The 12,433-nt window shown below is 47.6% G+C and overlaps 1 protein-coding gene across 1 annotated transcript in view; it reads left to right on the forward strand.

Annotated features, from left to right (window-relative positions):
• MASP1 (MBL associated serine protease 1) overlaps positions 1–12,433 on the forward strand; it is a gene marked incomplete at both ends in the record, with an annotated part of 97,639 nt that overhangs the window by 79,837 nt on the left and 5,369 nt on the right. The window contains 2 exons of the mRNA XM_084232702.1: positions 9,386–9,523; positions 12,004–12,117. Coding sequence (XP_084088828.1) covers positions 9,386–9,523; positions 12,004–12,117 — 252 coding nt within the window. The remainder of the gene's footprint in view (positions 1–9,385; positions 9,524–12,003; positions 12,118–12,433) is intronic.

Consider the following 12,433-nt stretch of genomic DNA (forward strand, 5'->3'; position numbering starts at 1 on the left):
GAATTTGAATGTTAGGGAAGCTGAGATACTATATTTTTGAATGGTACATTTTAGTAGCCTTCAATATTTGCTCATTAAGCTTCTAGATGTTAGATTACAAAGGAAAGACCATGGTGTTGTCAACTATTAATCTTTAAGAACTGAAAAAACTATTAGCATAAAGTTTTAGTTTTGGCCATCACGGGTGCTTCAGGATCTCAGAGAAAGAAGTCACTGCACATGATTGTCTGGGAGTAGAGGGATGAAGACTGGTTAGGAAGACTTCATTTAGGAGGACTGTATGCCTGAGAAAGGACTCATGGGAGATAGAACCAGGAGAGGTCAAACCATCCACATTTTGTAAATGCCTTTATCACTATTAGGCTTTGCTGGTTGCACAGCCACAGACTATAATTAATGAAGTCTAAGAGAAGATGGGAAACGGTGGTGCTGTGGCAAACTACAGGTTCAAGTCCATATTTCACTAGAATACAAAGAAAACACTCTGCAAGTGTGTACCATCCTGGGTGTTCATATTGCAAAGGGAAGATGTTCTAGAAGGGAAAGATGCACTGAGCTGTAGTCAGGGGTCTGGCTCCTTGACCTCATGTTGCCACTTCCTGACTGATCTTTGGTAAGTAATCTCACCTCTCTGGGGCTATGAGTCCAGACCTCAGAAATGAGGGAGCAAGACCATGTGGTCTGTGACATTCTATGACTCTTAATAACCACTGCACTCTATACTTATCCAATGCATCTCTGATACAATGAATCATGAAACTCTTATAACACCTGGTGCTAGGAAAAACCAAGCCAGAGACTTCAAATTCTGACCTCTAAAGCTCTGAGATTAAACCCAGAATGGAGAAAGACATTTCATGTAGCAACACAATGTCTACCTTTCCAGAAACCGGGGAAGAAAATATTATTTATCCCCTTATTTTACACATAAGGAACCCAAGGATCAATGAAGTGTAATGATTTGTCCAAGGACAACCAGAGGAAATTAGGGGCAGAGCTGGGAGGGGAAACCAAGAATTCCTGTCAACACAAGCTATGCCGAGCCATTCTTGACTCTGATTTTGTTGCATGCCTCTCTCATGAACCCAGACTTCCAGATATCAAATTTTGTTTTAAGGGCCTTTGCTCATTTGGACTCTTCTGGAGTCCAAATCCAACTTCAGTGCAGCTGAGGTTCTGGTATTTTGAGAAGATTCTTTTGTGCCAAGAAAGACCAGATAAGAATGGTAGTAGGCAAAAAGAATGGTTCCATTTCAATGAGCTCTCTCAAAGACTTGTTGCATCATTCAACTTCTTAAAAGGACAAGAGCATTTCAAGAAGAAAAATAAACTTCAGTAGAGAAAAGGAAGCTGGAGTCAGAAGAAACAGGCTCCACCTCTGGCTCTGTTACCAATGACTTTCAGAAACTCACTTGCCTTCTCTGACCCTTGGTTTTCCCATCTGTAAATTAGCTGTTGTACAAGCTTCCCCATCTCGGACATCCTGAGAGCTGGCATCTTGGTTGGAGAAAGGCACAGTTCAATGCTGGCTTTGTTGTGATCATAGATTCTATCACAGAAATGTCCCCCATGAGGGCATTTCTGTATGAAATAAGTTGTTAAACAGTCACACACACCTGCCTTGAGATGTCACTGGTTACTTAAAACTTGAAGTCTGTCCTTTGAATATGAAAGGCCAGGTCACAGAGCGTTAGCAAAGGCCAGCTCAAGTCTGGCCTGGTATAAATGACAGGGTGCCTCAGAATCAAAAAAGAAGCATGTGGCATCAAAAAGAAGAGCCTCTGAAAAGCATGAGGTTGCTGAAATCCTATCCTCCCAAAGTTGCCCAAAAACTCAAATGCTCCTTGGTCTAGAGGATTACTGAAAGCTTCTCGGAGCCAAGGAGTATAGCCTGGCCATTGTAATCAAGGGAAGGCCCATGCTCACACCAGGCTTACCTCCCTGGTCTAAGAACCCTGCCTGGGAAGGTCATGTGTGAGCTTGTTTTTAGCCAGCAGGGGCAGGTACTGAAGACCCTCTGCTCCTGGGCCAGAGGATTTGGCTCCAGGAGGCTGGTGGTGCATGTGCATGCTCGGGGTACCACTCGGTGGAACGAAGTTTGCTCAGACCTTTCTTCTTCCCCTGAAGGTATACAGGACTCCTGGGTGCAATGATGGGTGGCTCAAGGCAGAGCCCATGCATCATTGCTGGTAGATTATGCCACCTTTTTATGACATTGGATAGTCTGGGCATCTATTCCTTTAGGTGGAAGAATAAAAGGTTAGCTACCACGTAGTGATGGTCATTATAAGGACCTTGTGGGATGTCACTTGTGGAATGACAGGTTATTGATGTCAGAATCTACTTAAAGCTGATGTTTAATTGCCATGTTTACTTGGCCTAGTTGTTTAACCTCTCTTAGTCTAATCTGTTAATGTTTTACTCACCTATAAATGAAGGTGACTAGGGCAAATGAAATGAAAATAGTAGGAATTTGGAATTTCAAGGATCCTTCAACATCATTCTCAATACCAGCTGCTTCATTTAGTAGATCAAAAATTGAAATCCAGAGAAAGAAATGAACTCACTCACAGTCATAGAAGAAATAGGAAAGAAAAGTCAGGTCAAGGTCTCAGACATCTTGGTTCACAGTTCAGTTTAGCTATGACCTGCTAGACAGCCTTTTAGGTTCCCTCATTCTCTCAAAGCCCATGATCTATGGCCTTCAAAAGTTTTCTTAGTGCCTGTAGCATGGACCACTTCTGGGATATGAGATGGCTTTCAAGGGAAGAAGGAGGAGACATGGCCACTGCTAGAGGGAGTCTTGGCCTAAAGATGGTCCAAATCAAAGTGATCTTGGCTGGAAATGGTCTGGGATGGTAGGATGGTACAAGGCCGAGAACAGCATGGTCTGTCCTGCAGAGGTCCCCAGCTATAGAATGGTGACTAAAAGGACATGGGGCAACAAAGACCTGCACAAAGCTCTCACAGGTCAGCAAGGCCTAGGCAGAGTAGGGTCTTATGGTGGCATAATCTACAGTGGGTGAGATGTTGAATTTCTCTTGATGTGTCTTTTCACATGGCTGAGCTGACCAATCTCTGTCTTTTGTCCCCGCCCCTTGCAGTGTGTGGTCAGCCCTCCCGCTCCCTACCAAACCTGGTCAAGCGGATCATCGGGGGCCGGAATGCAGAGCCTGGCCTCTTCCCATGGCAGGCCCTGATAGTGGTGGAAGACACCTCGAGGGTGCCAAACGACAAGTGGTTTGGAAGTGGAGCCTTGCTCTCCGAGTCCTGGATTCTCACAGCAGCCCATGTGCTGCGCTCCCAGCGCAGAGACAACACCGTGACACCGGTCTCCAGGGAGCACGTCACTGTCTACCTGGGCCTGCATGATGTGCGGGACAAATCAGGAGCTGTCAACAGTTCAGCGGCACGAATTGTTCTCCACCCTGACTTCAACATCCAGAACTACAACAACGACATAGCGCTGGTGCAACTGCGGGAGCCCGTGCCCCTGGGGTCTCACGTCATGCCTGTGTGCCTGCCGATCCCTGAGCTGGAAGGCCCAGCGCCCCACATGCTGGGCCTGGTGGCTGGCTGGGGCATCTCCAATCCCAACGTAACGGTGGACGAGATAATCAGCAGTGGCACGCGGACCTTGTCAGACATCCTACAGTACGTCAAGTTACCAGTGGTGCCCCACGCAGAGTGCAAAACCAGCTATGAGTCCCGCTCGGGCAACTACAGTGTCACAGAGAACATGTTCTGCGCTGGGTACTACGAGGGTGGCAAGGACACGTGCCTTGGAGATAGTGGTGGGGCCTTTGTCATCCTCGATGACTTGAGCCAGCGCTGGGTAGCCCAAGGCTTGGTGTCTTGGGGGGGGCCTGAAGAATGTGGCAGCAAGCAGGTCTATGGGGTATACACGAAGGTCTCCAACTATGTGGACTGGGTGTGGGAGCAGATGGGCTCCCCACAAGGTCTCGGGGAGCTCCAGGTCGAACGGTGAACTGACAGACTTTCTCAAGGCCTGCCTGCCCTGCCCCAGCCTGTCAGGCTGCACCACACACTTCCAACAGCACACTCCATGTTACCCACCAGGCCCAAAGGAATGGAACACACTGCTCCCATCTGCCAGAGACAGCCCCCCGGGACCCTGAGAGGCAGTTGTGTGGTAAAGGGAAAAGGGTCTCAAGAAGAAACTGGCCCAGGGCCCTGTACATTCTTTCTCCTCTCATGGCCTCACTGTTCCCAACAGTACAATGAGGAAGCTAGACCTCCTGGCCAATGGTAGGTCCTGTCTGCCATGCTCCCCCCATGGCCTTGCTTCACTCCATTCACTTATCACTCCCAATGGTTACCCCTGTTGGTACAGCTGAACTTGGACCTAATTATTAGAAAGTATTTCCTCGCATTGAGCTGGATTCTAACTCCACTTATTTTCCCAGCTCTGCCCTCTGGGCCCAGATAAGTGCAGGCCTTCTAGGAGAAAAGCACTCATGTTTCAGGAGACAGAGATCATACCCAGAAGCCCCTCTCTCCTAGTGTAAAAGTCTTATCGTGATGTTTCTCTCCCAAAATCTTCTTGGAGCTTATTCCTTACATTCTCTATTAAAGGAAGTCCAAAGGACAAAGAGAACGCTGGGGAAACGGGAAGAGTATAGCAGTGGGAGGCTCCCCAACCCCTTTAAATTCCTACTGTCAACTTAGAACATGTCACTTGGGTTCACATGTCACTGTTGAATAGCAGCTGACAACACAGGCAGCTGACAACCTGCCTCTCCAAGTGAGCTCAAAGCCTTGAAACATATAATCTGGAAAGGCTACCTGAGCCCCAGCTCCAGATGTGGCGACTCCACAGAACTGCTTGCAGTAGGCCCACACTGGAATGCACCGCGCTTCTGGGCAGAAAATGGAAGAAGAATAAACTTAGGACATTAGGAGTAACTAATCCTGCAGGCTGCCCGGCATGTCTGCAGAGAACCCACACAGCATGGGTGTTCAGAAGGATCCACCCCACCAATTTCTTGAAGCCAGAGTCAAAGGAAGCAGAGACTCAGTCATGAAATCAATGAAGAGACAAAGAGCTCAAAGTCCTGAGAGCTGGTCCAAACTCTGCCCCCTACTGGCTGCATAACCCTTGACAAGTCACTTTCCCTTTCTGGACTTCAGTCTCCCATATGTAAAAGAAAGGCATTATACCCCTTCAGAGTCCTTCCTACTCCAGCGCTCACTACTTCCACTGCCAGCAACCTCTCCCTGGCCTTCCCCAGGGCTGAGCATCCTCCTTCTCCTTGGAGCTCTAGCTCCTGGGGATTCTATTATAGAAAGGCAGTCGGAGAAGCCCCTCCGACAGATTCTGAAGGAACGATTAGGAAGTGCCCACTTTTCCAATTGGCTCATCAAAGTACACTCCTATGTCAGTGAATGGTGCATATAGAGGATGCTGTATTTTGTATATTTTATATCACAAGCTTCACTACTCTGTAAAGTGCCTCTGCACTCTGTTTCTATTATCAGGGGTATAAAGTGGAAATAAACCCTCTATGGATAATCAATAGCCTTCATGTGGGTTTGGTTATTGCTGTTTGTATATTTTGATGTTTCGAAGCGAGATAAAGTCAAAATCTCTCGGGCCTCCCCGGTGGCACAGCAGGTTAAGCACAGCACTGTGAAGCTGTCTGCAGCCTCTGCAGCACGGGTTCAGTTCTCGGCCAGCCAGGGAGAATCCTACATGGCGTGGCAGATCTCTCCTGTCTTGCCCTCTGCTCCCCTCAGCAGTGCTTTCCGTCCACCTGCCTGTTCTGCTCCCCACTCTGTCTCTGGTGGGTCCTCTCACCTTCCTGCGCCTTTGGCCTGTACCCCAGCTATTGTATAAATAAAAAATAAAATTTAAAAAAAAAGTCAAAATCTCCCTTACAGTACAACTTCATCATCTGGATATCATCCAAGGTGATGAGGCATGGAGTTGTTTATGGACATGTTTCCACTTAGAACTGCATATTCCTACACTGAAGTGCCACCATTTAAGTCCTTGACTTTAAGGAGTTCAAACTACAACGCAAGGCAAGGCCATGTGCATCCAGGTCTTATCCAAGCAAAAGGAGTTAAACGTCAATGAGGAATAGAAATTACAGTATCGTGCAAATTTATAGGAGGGAGGGATGCAGACCCCTGAAAGAGATCTGCGTAGTTTCCAGAGAGGTTCTGAAGAATGCACTGAGAAATGAGAGGAAGATTCAGAGCCGGCAAAGACCAAAGCAGGGAAGCCCCTGGTGACTGGAGTGGGGGCAGTGAGAATTGAGGGAGAGAACCGTGTCTTAGAAGTCATTTTCTGTTTGCAGTCTGCCCTGTAACCAGTGATTCTCTAATTTGGGGATATATCAAACTCACCTCTGGTGCTTATTAGACATGCAGATTCCTGGGTCACCCACATGGGAAGTTCTGAATCAACAAGTCTGTAAAAAGTGGAGGACAGGGTGACTGAGCTTGGGAAAGCATTTAGGAAGCTGCTCTGCACCCATTCTGGAGAGAGATGGTAAAAACCCACCTAATTTAGGTTATGACAGTGCAGATATGGGGGTGATTAAATAGTGTAATGGGCAGGGCTTGGGGTATCACATCATGTACAATGGTGCAGGCACTGCAAAATATGTTAACGAAGGCTCTCTGTGGGAGGCACTCATGGTGTGTCTTTGCTTTTGGCTTGTAACCTAAGGAAAGCATCATTTATTTACATGATTGAGAACTAACAGAAGCATTTTGTGCTTTATACTGTCTATGTAGCTGGTTTCAAGCATTGTCATGTGTTTTCAGATTTTCACTTTCCTCCAGATAGTATGTTGTGGCATACTAAGTAAGCCACACTGAGCAGTGGAAGGCACAGTGTTGCATGGAGAGCTCGATGTAACATGGAACAGAGGAGGCACCCTCTGCTTCTCCTGGTGTTTGTTCTTGTTTTTTGCCTTCCCAGCTTAGTGACTGATTCAATATGGGGGTTGAAGGAAGGGAGGCAACCAGAATGGGGTCTATGCAGGCATTAACAGACATCTGGAATGATGAAGGGGAGAAGGTTGGTAAAGGGCAGAGACCAGGGCCTGGTTTTGCTGTGCTTGAAGAGTCTGAGTAATCCAGCTAAAGATGGAAGGAAGGAATAAGCAAGGAAGGACTACTTCAGAGAAGGCAGATTAGAAACACTGATGGCAAATTGATCAGGGTGTAGGTGGTTTGGTGGCCTGGGAGGAGACAGTGAGCTCTGCTGGGAGTTTGCAGAGAAGAAAAGTGTGGACGGCAAGGAGAACAGAGAAACTCTGAGAAAGAGACAAAAATGAGAGATCAGAAACATAGGAAAATAAGGACTTCAGAAGCCCAGGAGGCTCTTCGATCTCTCGGACAGGGACCCAGACTCTGCTGTGGACTCTGAGACACAATCCAGGCAGCAGTCACTCTGCTTGTATTTAAAGTCCCTAGCCCTTCCCTATCTTTCACCAGTGTCTGTCTGTCTGTCTGTCTGTCTCTCTCTCTCTCTTCCCAGGTTTCACCTACATTTTTATCTCTTTCCTGTGGGGGAAACCACCCTAACAAATCTACTTCTCTGTGACTTATAGTCTGAATTATATGTTTATATCTCTGGGGTTTACTTCCTTGAAATCTTCACATCTCTCATTATTACCACAAAGGTTGACTTTTCAATGAAAATCTGTATTTCCAGACTGTTTTCTGCTTTGCTCTTCAAAAGTCAAAGTTGTGTCGAGCCTCATATCACCAGTAGATGTCCCAGCTTCATGTCTGACTCCACATTCCATACTATGCTGATGTTCCACTGAGGCCCAGAGTCATTGTGTCTCCGCTTGTGGTCGTGGGTATCCAGAATATTCCAAGGGTCACTTGATGTCCAAGTCTCTTCAGAAAAACTTTCTTTTTTCAAAGAAGGGAAGATGAAAAGATGTGGAGACTAAGTATCAGCTTCTTTTCCCAGAAGTTAGACTATGGAAGGGAAGAGAGGAAGAGACTGTGGAATAAATGGAAGCAGGGAAAGTGGAAGTTTGATTTTAGGAAGAAAAGCCTGGACCATAACTTGGAGGCATAGGCGAAGGACAGATAGAAGATAACAGGGGAGGGGCCAGAATAGGAAGTCAGGCCCCCAGGTGAGTGAGGCGATCCAGATCCCAGAGTGGGTTCTGAAGAGAAGATAGTTTTCAGCGAGAGCAGATGGAAAGGAGGCTGGTCAGGGTGTCCCCACCCAGTGGCCTCTGAGGATCTGCTGGGTGTGAGGGCAGCCGGCTGAGAGCGCACAGAATGACGACTACGAGGGACCATCAGGTACCTGTGCAGTCACCTATGACTTTCCCCAGGGTGCCCAGTGGGCTGGTGACAGCGGCAAGACAGGCAGTGACTGCTGGGATATAGGGGCTCGGACTGCGAGTACCCTGAGAAGTCATGGAGGTCAGTGAGTAGTGCTGGCCAGGGGAGGAGCCCAGAGTTGGAAGCTGGACACCTAGTCTTGCCACTAACTCATAAATTAACTTTTGTCAAGTCAAGTCCCTTTTCTAGGCCTCAGCTGCTTTAGCTCTATGACGAAAGGCACAGCCTACAGTGTTCCCAAGGGCCATTCAGTTCCCAAGCTTTGTGTGTCTGCGTCTATGAATCTAAATCACTGGAAACAGAGTATGAAACAGACACATATTTTTTGTGGAACCTTCAACCCCCAAGACCCTGAGGAAGGGTTTTTCTGAGAAGAGAGCCCTGTGGATGGAGCCTAAAAGATATTTGTTGGTCAAGATTCTTTTCTTTTAAGTGATGGAAACCCAACATAAACCACTGAAGGAAGAGAGGGATGGGGAGGCAGGGAGAGAAACGGTAAGTTCACGTAGCTGAGAATTCCACACCAAAAGGCTGAGGTGTGGTTAAATCAAGGGGCTCAAAGATCGAGGTAGTTTCTCTGGCTTCACTTATCTTCTAGCTCCACTTTTCTCTGTTGATAACATCACTCCCTGCACAGTCTCCAGGAGGTGATCACTAGCAGATCTGAGTTTATGGCCAGCAGCTTATCAAGCCCAGACAAGAAAGGCCTTCTTTTTTTTCTAATAAGTTTAGCAAAACTGTCAATTCAGTCTTTTGTCAGTGTGGTCAGGGTTACAGTCCCATCTCTGAGCAATTCTTGGGGGTGAGACGCCTTCTTCAGTCAAGTCTGGGTCTTATTCCAACACCCTAGAACTTAGAAGCTATAAGGACTAATAAAGGGAATAGGGGAGCTCAGCGAAAATTGGGATGCAGCTTCTGAAACTCGCAATGGGTGCTTGAAGATTGAAAATAGCAGTTGTTCCTAACAGAGGGTGATAAGATAGGAGCTCTGCCAAAAGATGGAGCCCAGATTGTGATCTCTATTTCCCTCCCTTGATTGCAGTGTGTGGTCTCCCCAAGATCTCCCGGACACTGATGGCCAGGATCTTCAATGGACGTCCGGTCCAGAGAGGCACCACCCCCTGGATTGCCATGCTGTCTCACCTGAATGGTCTTCCCTTCTGCGGGGGCTCCCTTCTAGGTAAGGAGAAACTGGCAGTGGTGGGGACCCAGGGGTCAGGAGCAAATGAAACATTTTTCCTGGTGCTGACCAAGATTTCTTCCATGAGACTCACTGTCCCCACCACTAGTAAAGTCCAAAGCATTCTTAGTTGGAGCCAGGAGGCATGTGTCTCTGTGTTCTGAATTCTCCAACCCACAAACACCTACTGAGTCGGTCTCTGGCACTGGGAAAAATCAGAATAAAGCCCCGAGCAAGAATTACACATAAGGCACTTGCATGTGGCACAAAACTCAGGTGTGTGCCACACCTGGAGAGAAGCAGGAAACTTACCCTGGAGGAGTTACAGGGAAGGGAAACTTACTACCACCTTAAATGCCACTCTTAGGGATTCAGATTTATCCTGAACAAGGCTGCAAGTTTATAAGCATGTTTTAAAAAATTCTCTCCAGGGGCAGCACAGAAAGAAAAAGGGTTAATTTGGACACCAGATGAACATCTGGGAGATGTTCAGAAAGGGAGCTCCTATCACAATAGTGGGGAGGGGAGTCTTCTTCCTCTCAATTAGGACTGGGGACTGAGAAATAAAACAGATCCCAAAGCACTGGGAAATAGGATTGTTAGAATTTTATAATAGATTGAATGTGGGTACATGTGGGTGAGTGAGTGGGAAAGTGATTGTTGCAGGGCAGGGAGAGGGGCAGCCCAGACCCCGCAAACCTGCCTGCTCTAAATAGGTTCTGCCATTCACCGCATCAGCACAATACATATGAGACTTTAATGGAAAGGAACTTTAATGCAATTAGGAAACAATACAGGAAAGGCAAAGAATATAGTTTCTAAATCAAACACCCAAAGTTACCTGTCCCCTCCTGGGTAAAAGTCCACCCAAGCAGAATTGGCCCAAAACAAGGCCTCAAAGCCTGCCCCAAGTCTAAAGCAGCTTCCAGAAAAGTGTCAGAAACACCCAGACAAGTTTGGAGGGAAAAGAGCAAAATAAAAATCAAGACAAAAACCATCATTGTCACCTCCCCACGGGTCTCTCACCCACCCACCAATTGTCTCGCTCACCTGACTCACCTCCAGAGTATAGTCAGGTGGGAGCAAATCCACCAGGGATCCCATGGGAAATTGGCAGTCCATGACCAAAAGGCAAGTGCAGTTTCTTCATGTGTCTCTCTGCTCCATGTGCCTCCTCCAGGTCTCCTTCTTGTTCTCCATCCTGCTTCCTTCCTTAGTCTTCTCTACAGTCTCTTCTCTCCCCTCTCAACTCTACCCTCCTTTGGGTGGGGCAGGAAGCCTGGAACCTCCCCCTTTCCTGGGGACCACCCTGTTACAGGATGACTAGGGGCTAATCCTGCCTTAGTTTGGTCAGGGTGATGGAAGACCATCCCAGGTCTGACATCACAAGAAAAATTCATAGCAATCTAGAGTTCTGGCCAGTTCTTGATCTGATCCCATCACAGAGGAAGGAGACTTGGGTATGTCCGCCCATGCCAGGGCAACTCCTGAGCTGCCGGGCTCGCTTTCCTGACTCACCTCCTCCAGAGTAGAGTCAGGTAGGAGCAGATCCACCGGGGATCCCATGGGAAATTGGCAGGGCCTAGGAAGGGCTGTGATCTGCTTGCTCCAGGAAATGTGAAATGGCAGCTTGGCCTTAGACCCCCTCCTCGAGGAATTCATTGATATATTCCTACAAACAGAGATAAAGGGTCATCTTCTATGGCGCCTCCAAAATCTGCTGAGTGAATATAGACATCCTTGCTTTTCCCTGGACCTTGGGATCCACATCTACAAAATGATCAGAGCAGTGGTGGCAGTAGACTCATTTGGGGACCTTTTGAAATGTAGTCGTGTGTGTGTGTGTGTGTGTGTGTGTGTGTGTGTGTGTGTGTGTGTGTTGGGGGGGACCTGCGCCTGTGACTTACTTGGTCAGGCTTTAGACTCAGACGTTGGTTTTCTTTTTATCTTCCTCAGTGGTGGGGATGTGCACCCACAGTGGAGAAGGACCTGTCTAGATCAGTGCTTTTCAAATGTTAATGTGCCTGGGAATTACTTGAGGGTCTTGCTAAAATCCCAAGGTTTTCCTATTGGATGCAGATTCTGATTCAGTAAATCAGAGATGGGACCTGAATGTCTGCATTTCTAAGCTCCCAGGGGAGGTTGATGCCATTATTCCAGGGATCACACCTTGAGTCAAAACACCTGAAGGGCAGTCAGTAAGCCAAGACCCCACCTTGGCCTGTGGGGAGCTCACCAACCCTGGTTTGGAAAAACTCTACTTAAGATGTTAAAAAATATATTCATTTTTAACCTGGGCTAGAAGAGACAGATGAAGTCACTGAGTTAAGGGATCCTCTTAAGAGCAGGATCATAGGAATGTCTGCCCTAGGGGTGAAATGCAATAGAAGGGCGTGCCCTGGAGTAGTCTGAAGGCCTCAGCTGGAGACAGTGGGAGGCAGGATAGGCAGTGCCAGCAGTGTGTCTCTTTCTGTCCTCAGGCTCCAACTGGATTGTGACTGCAGCTCATTGCCTCCACCAGTCTCTCGATCCCGAGGACCCAACCTTACTCGACTCAGACCTTCTCCGTCCTTCTGACTTCAAAATCATCATGGGTGAGTGAGGGGCAAGCTGATACCTGAAGCCATTGTCATTGTGGAAATGGGGTGTATCCCCCACTCCCTCAATACTCAGGGCAAGGCACCTGGGATGAAATCACACAGACCTCTGATACAAGGCAGGAAGGAGTGAGTTCTGTGGGAGAGGGACTGATACAGTGCCATGGTAGCTCGTGAGGAAAAGATTTCTAATTGAAGAATCTAACGCAAGAATCAGAGGGATTTTCATACCAAAATTGCAGGTCTTTAGGCCTAGTCTCCCAGCCAGGAATGGATCCCAGGCTGCAGGGGCAGCACTGAGTCCCAGCCACTA

Source organism: Talpa europaea (genome assembly GCF_964194135.1).
Source record: "Talpa europaea genome assembly, chromosome: 4".
Lineage (NCBI taxonomy): Eukaryota > Metazoa > Chordata > Mammalia > Eulipotyphla > Talpidae > Talpa > Talpa europaea.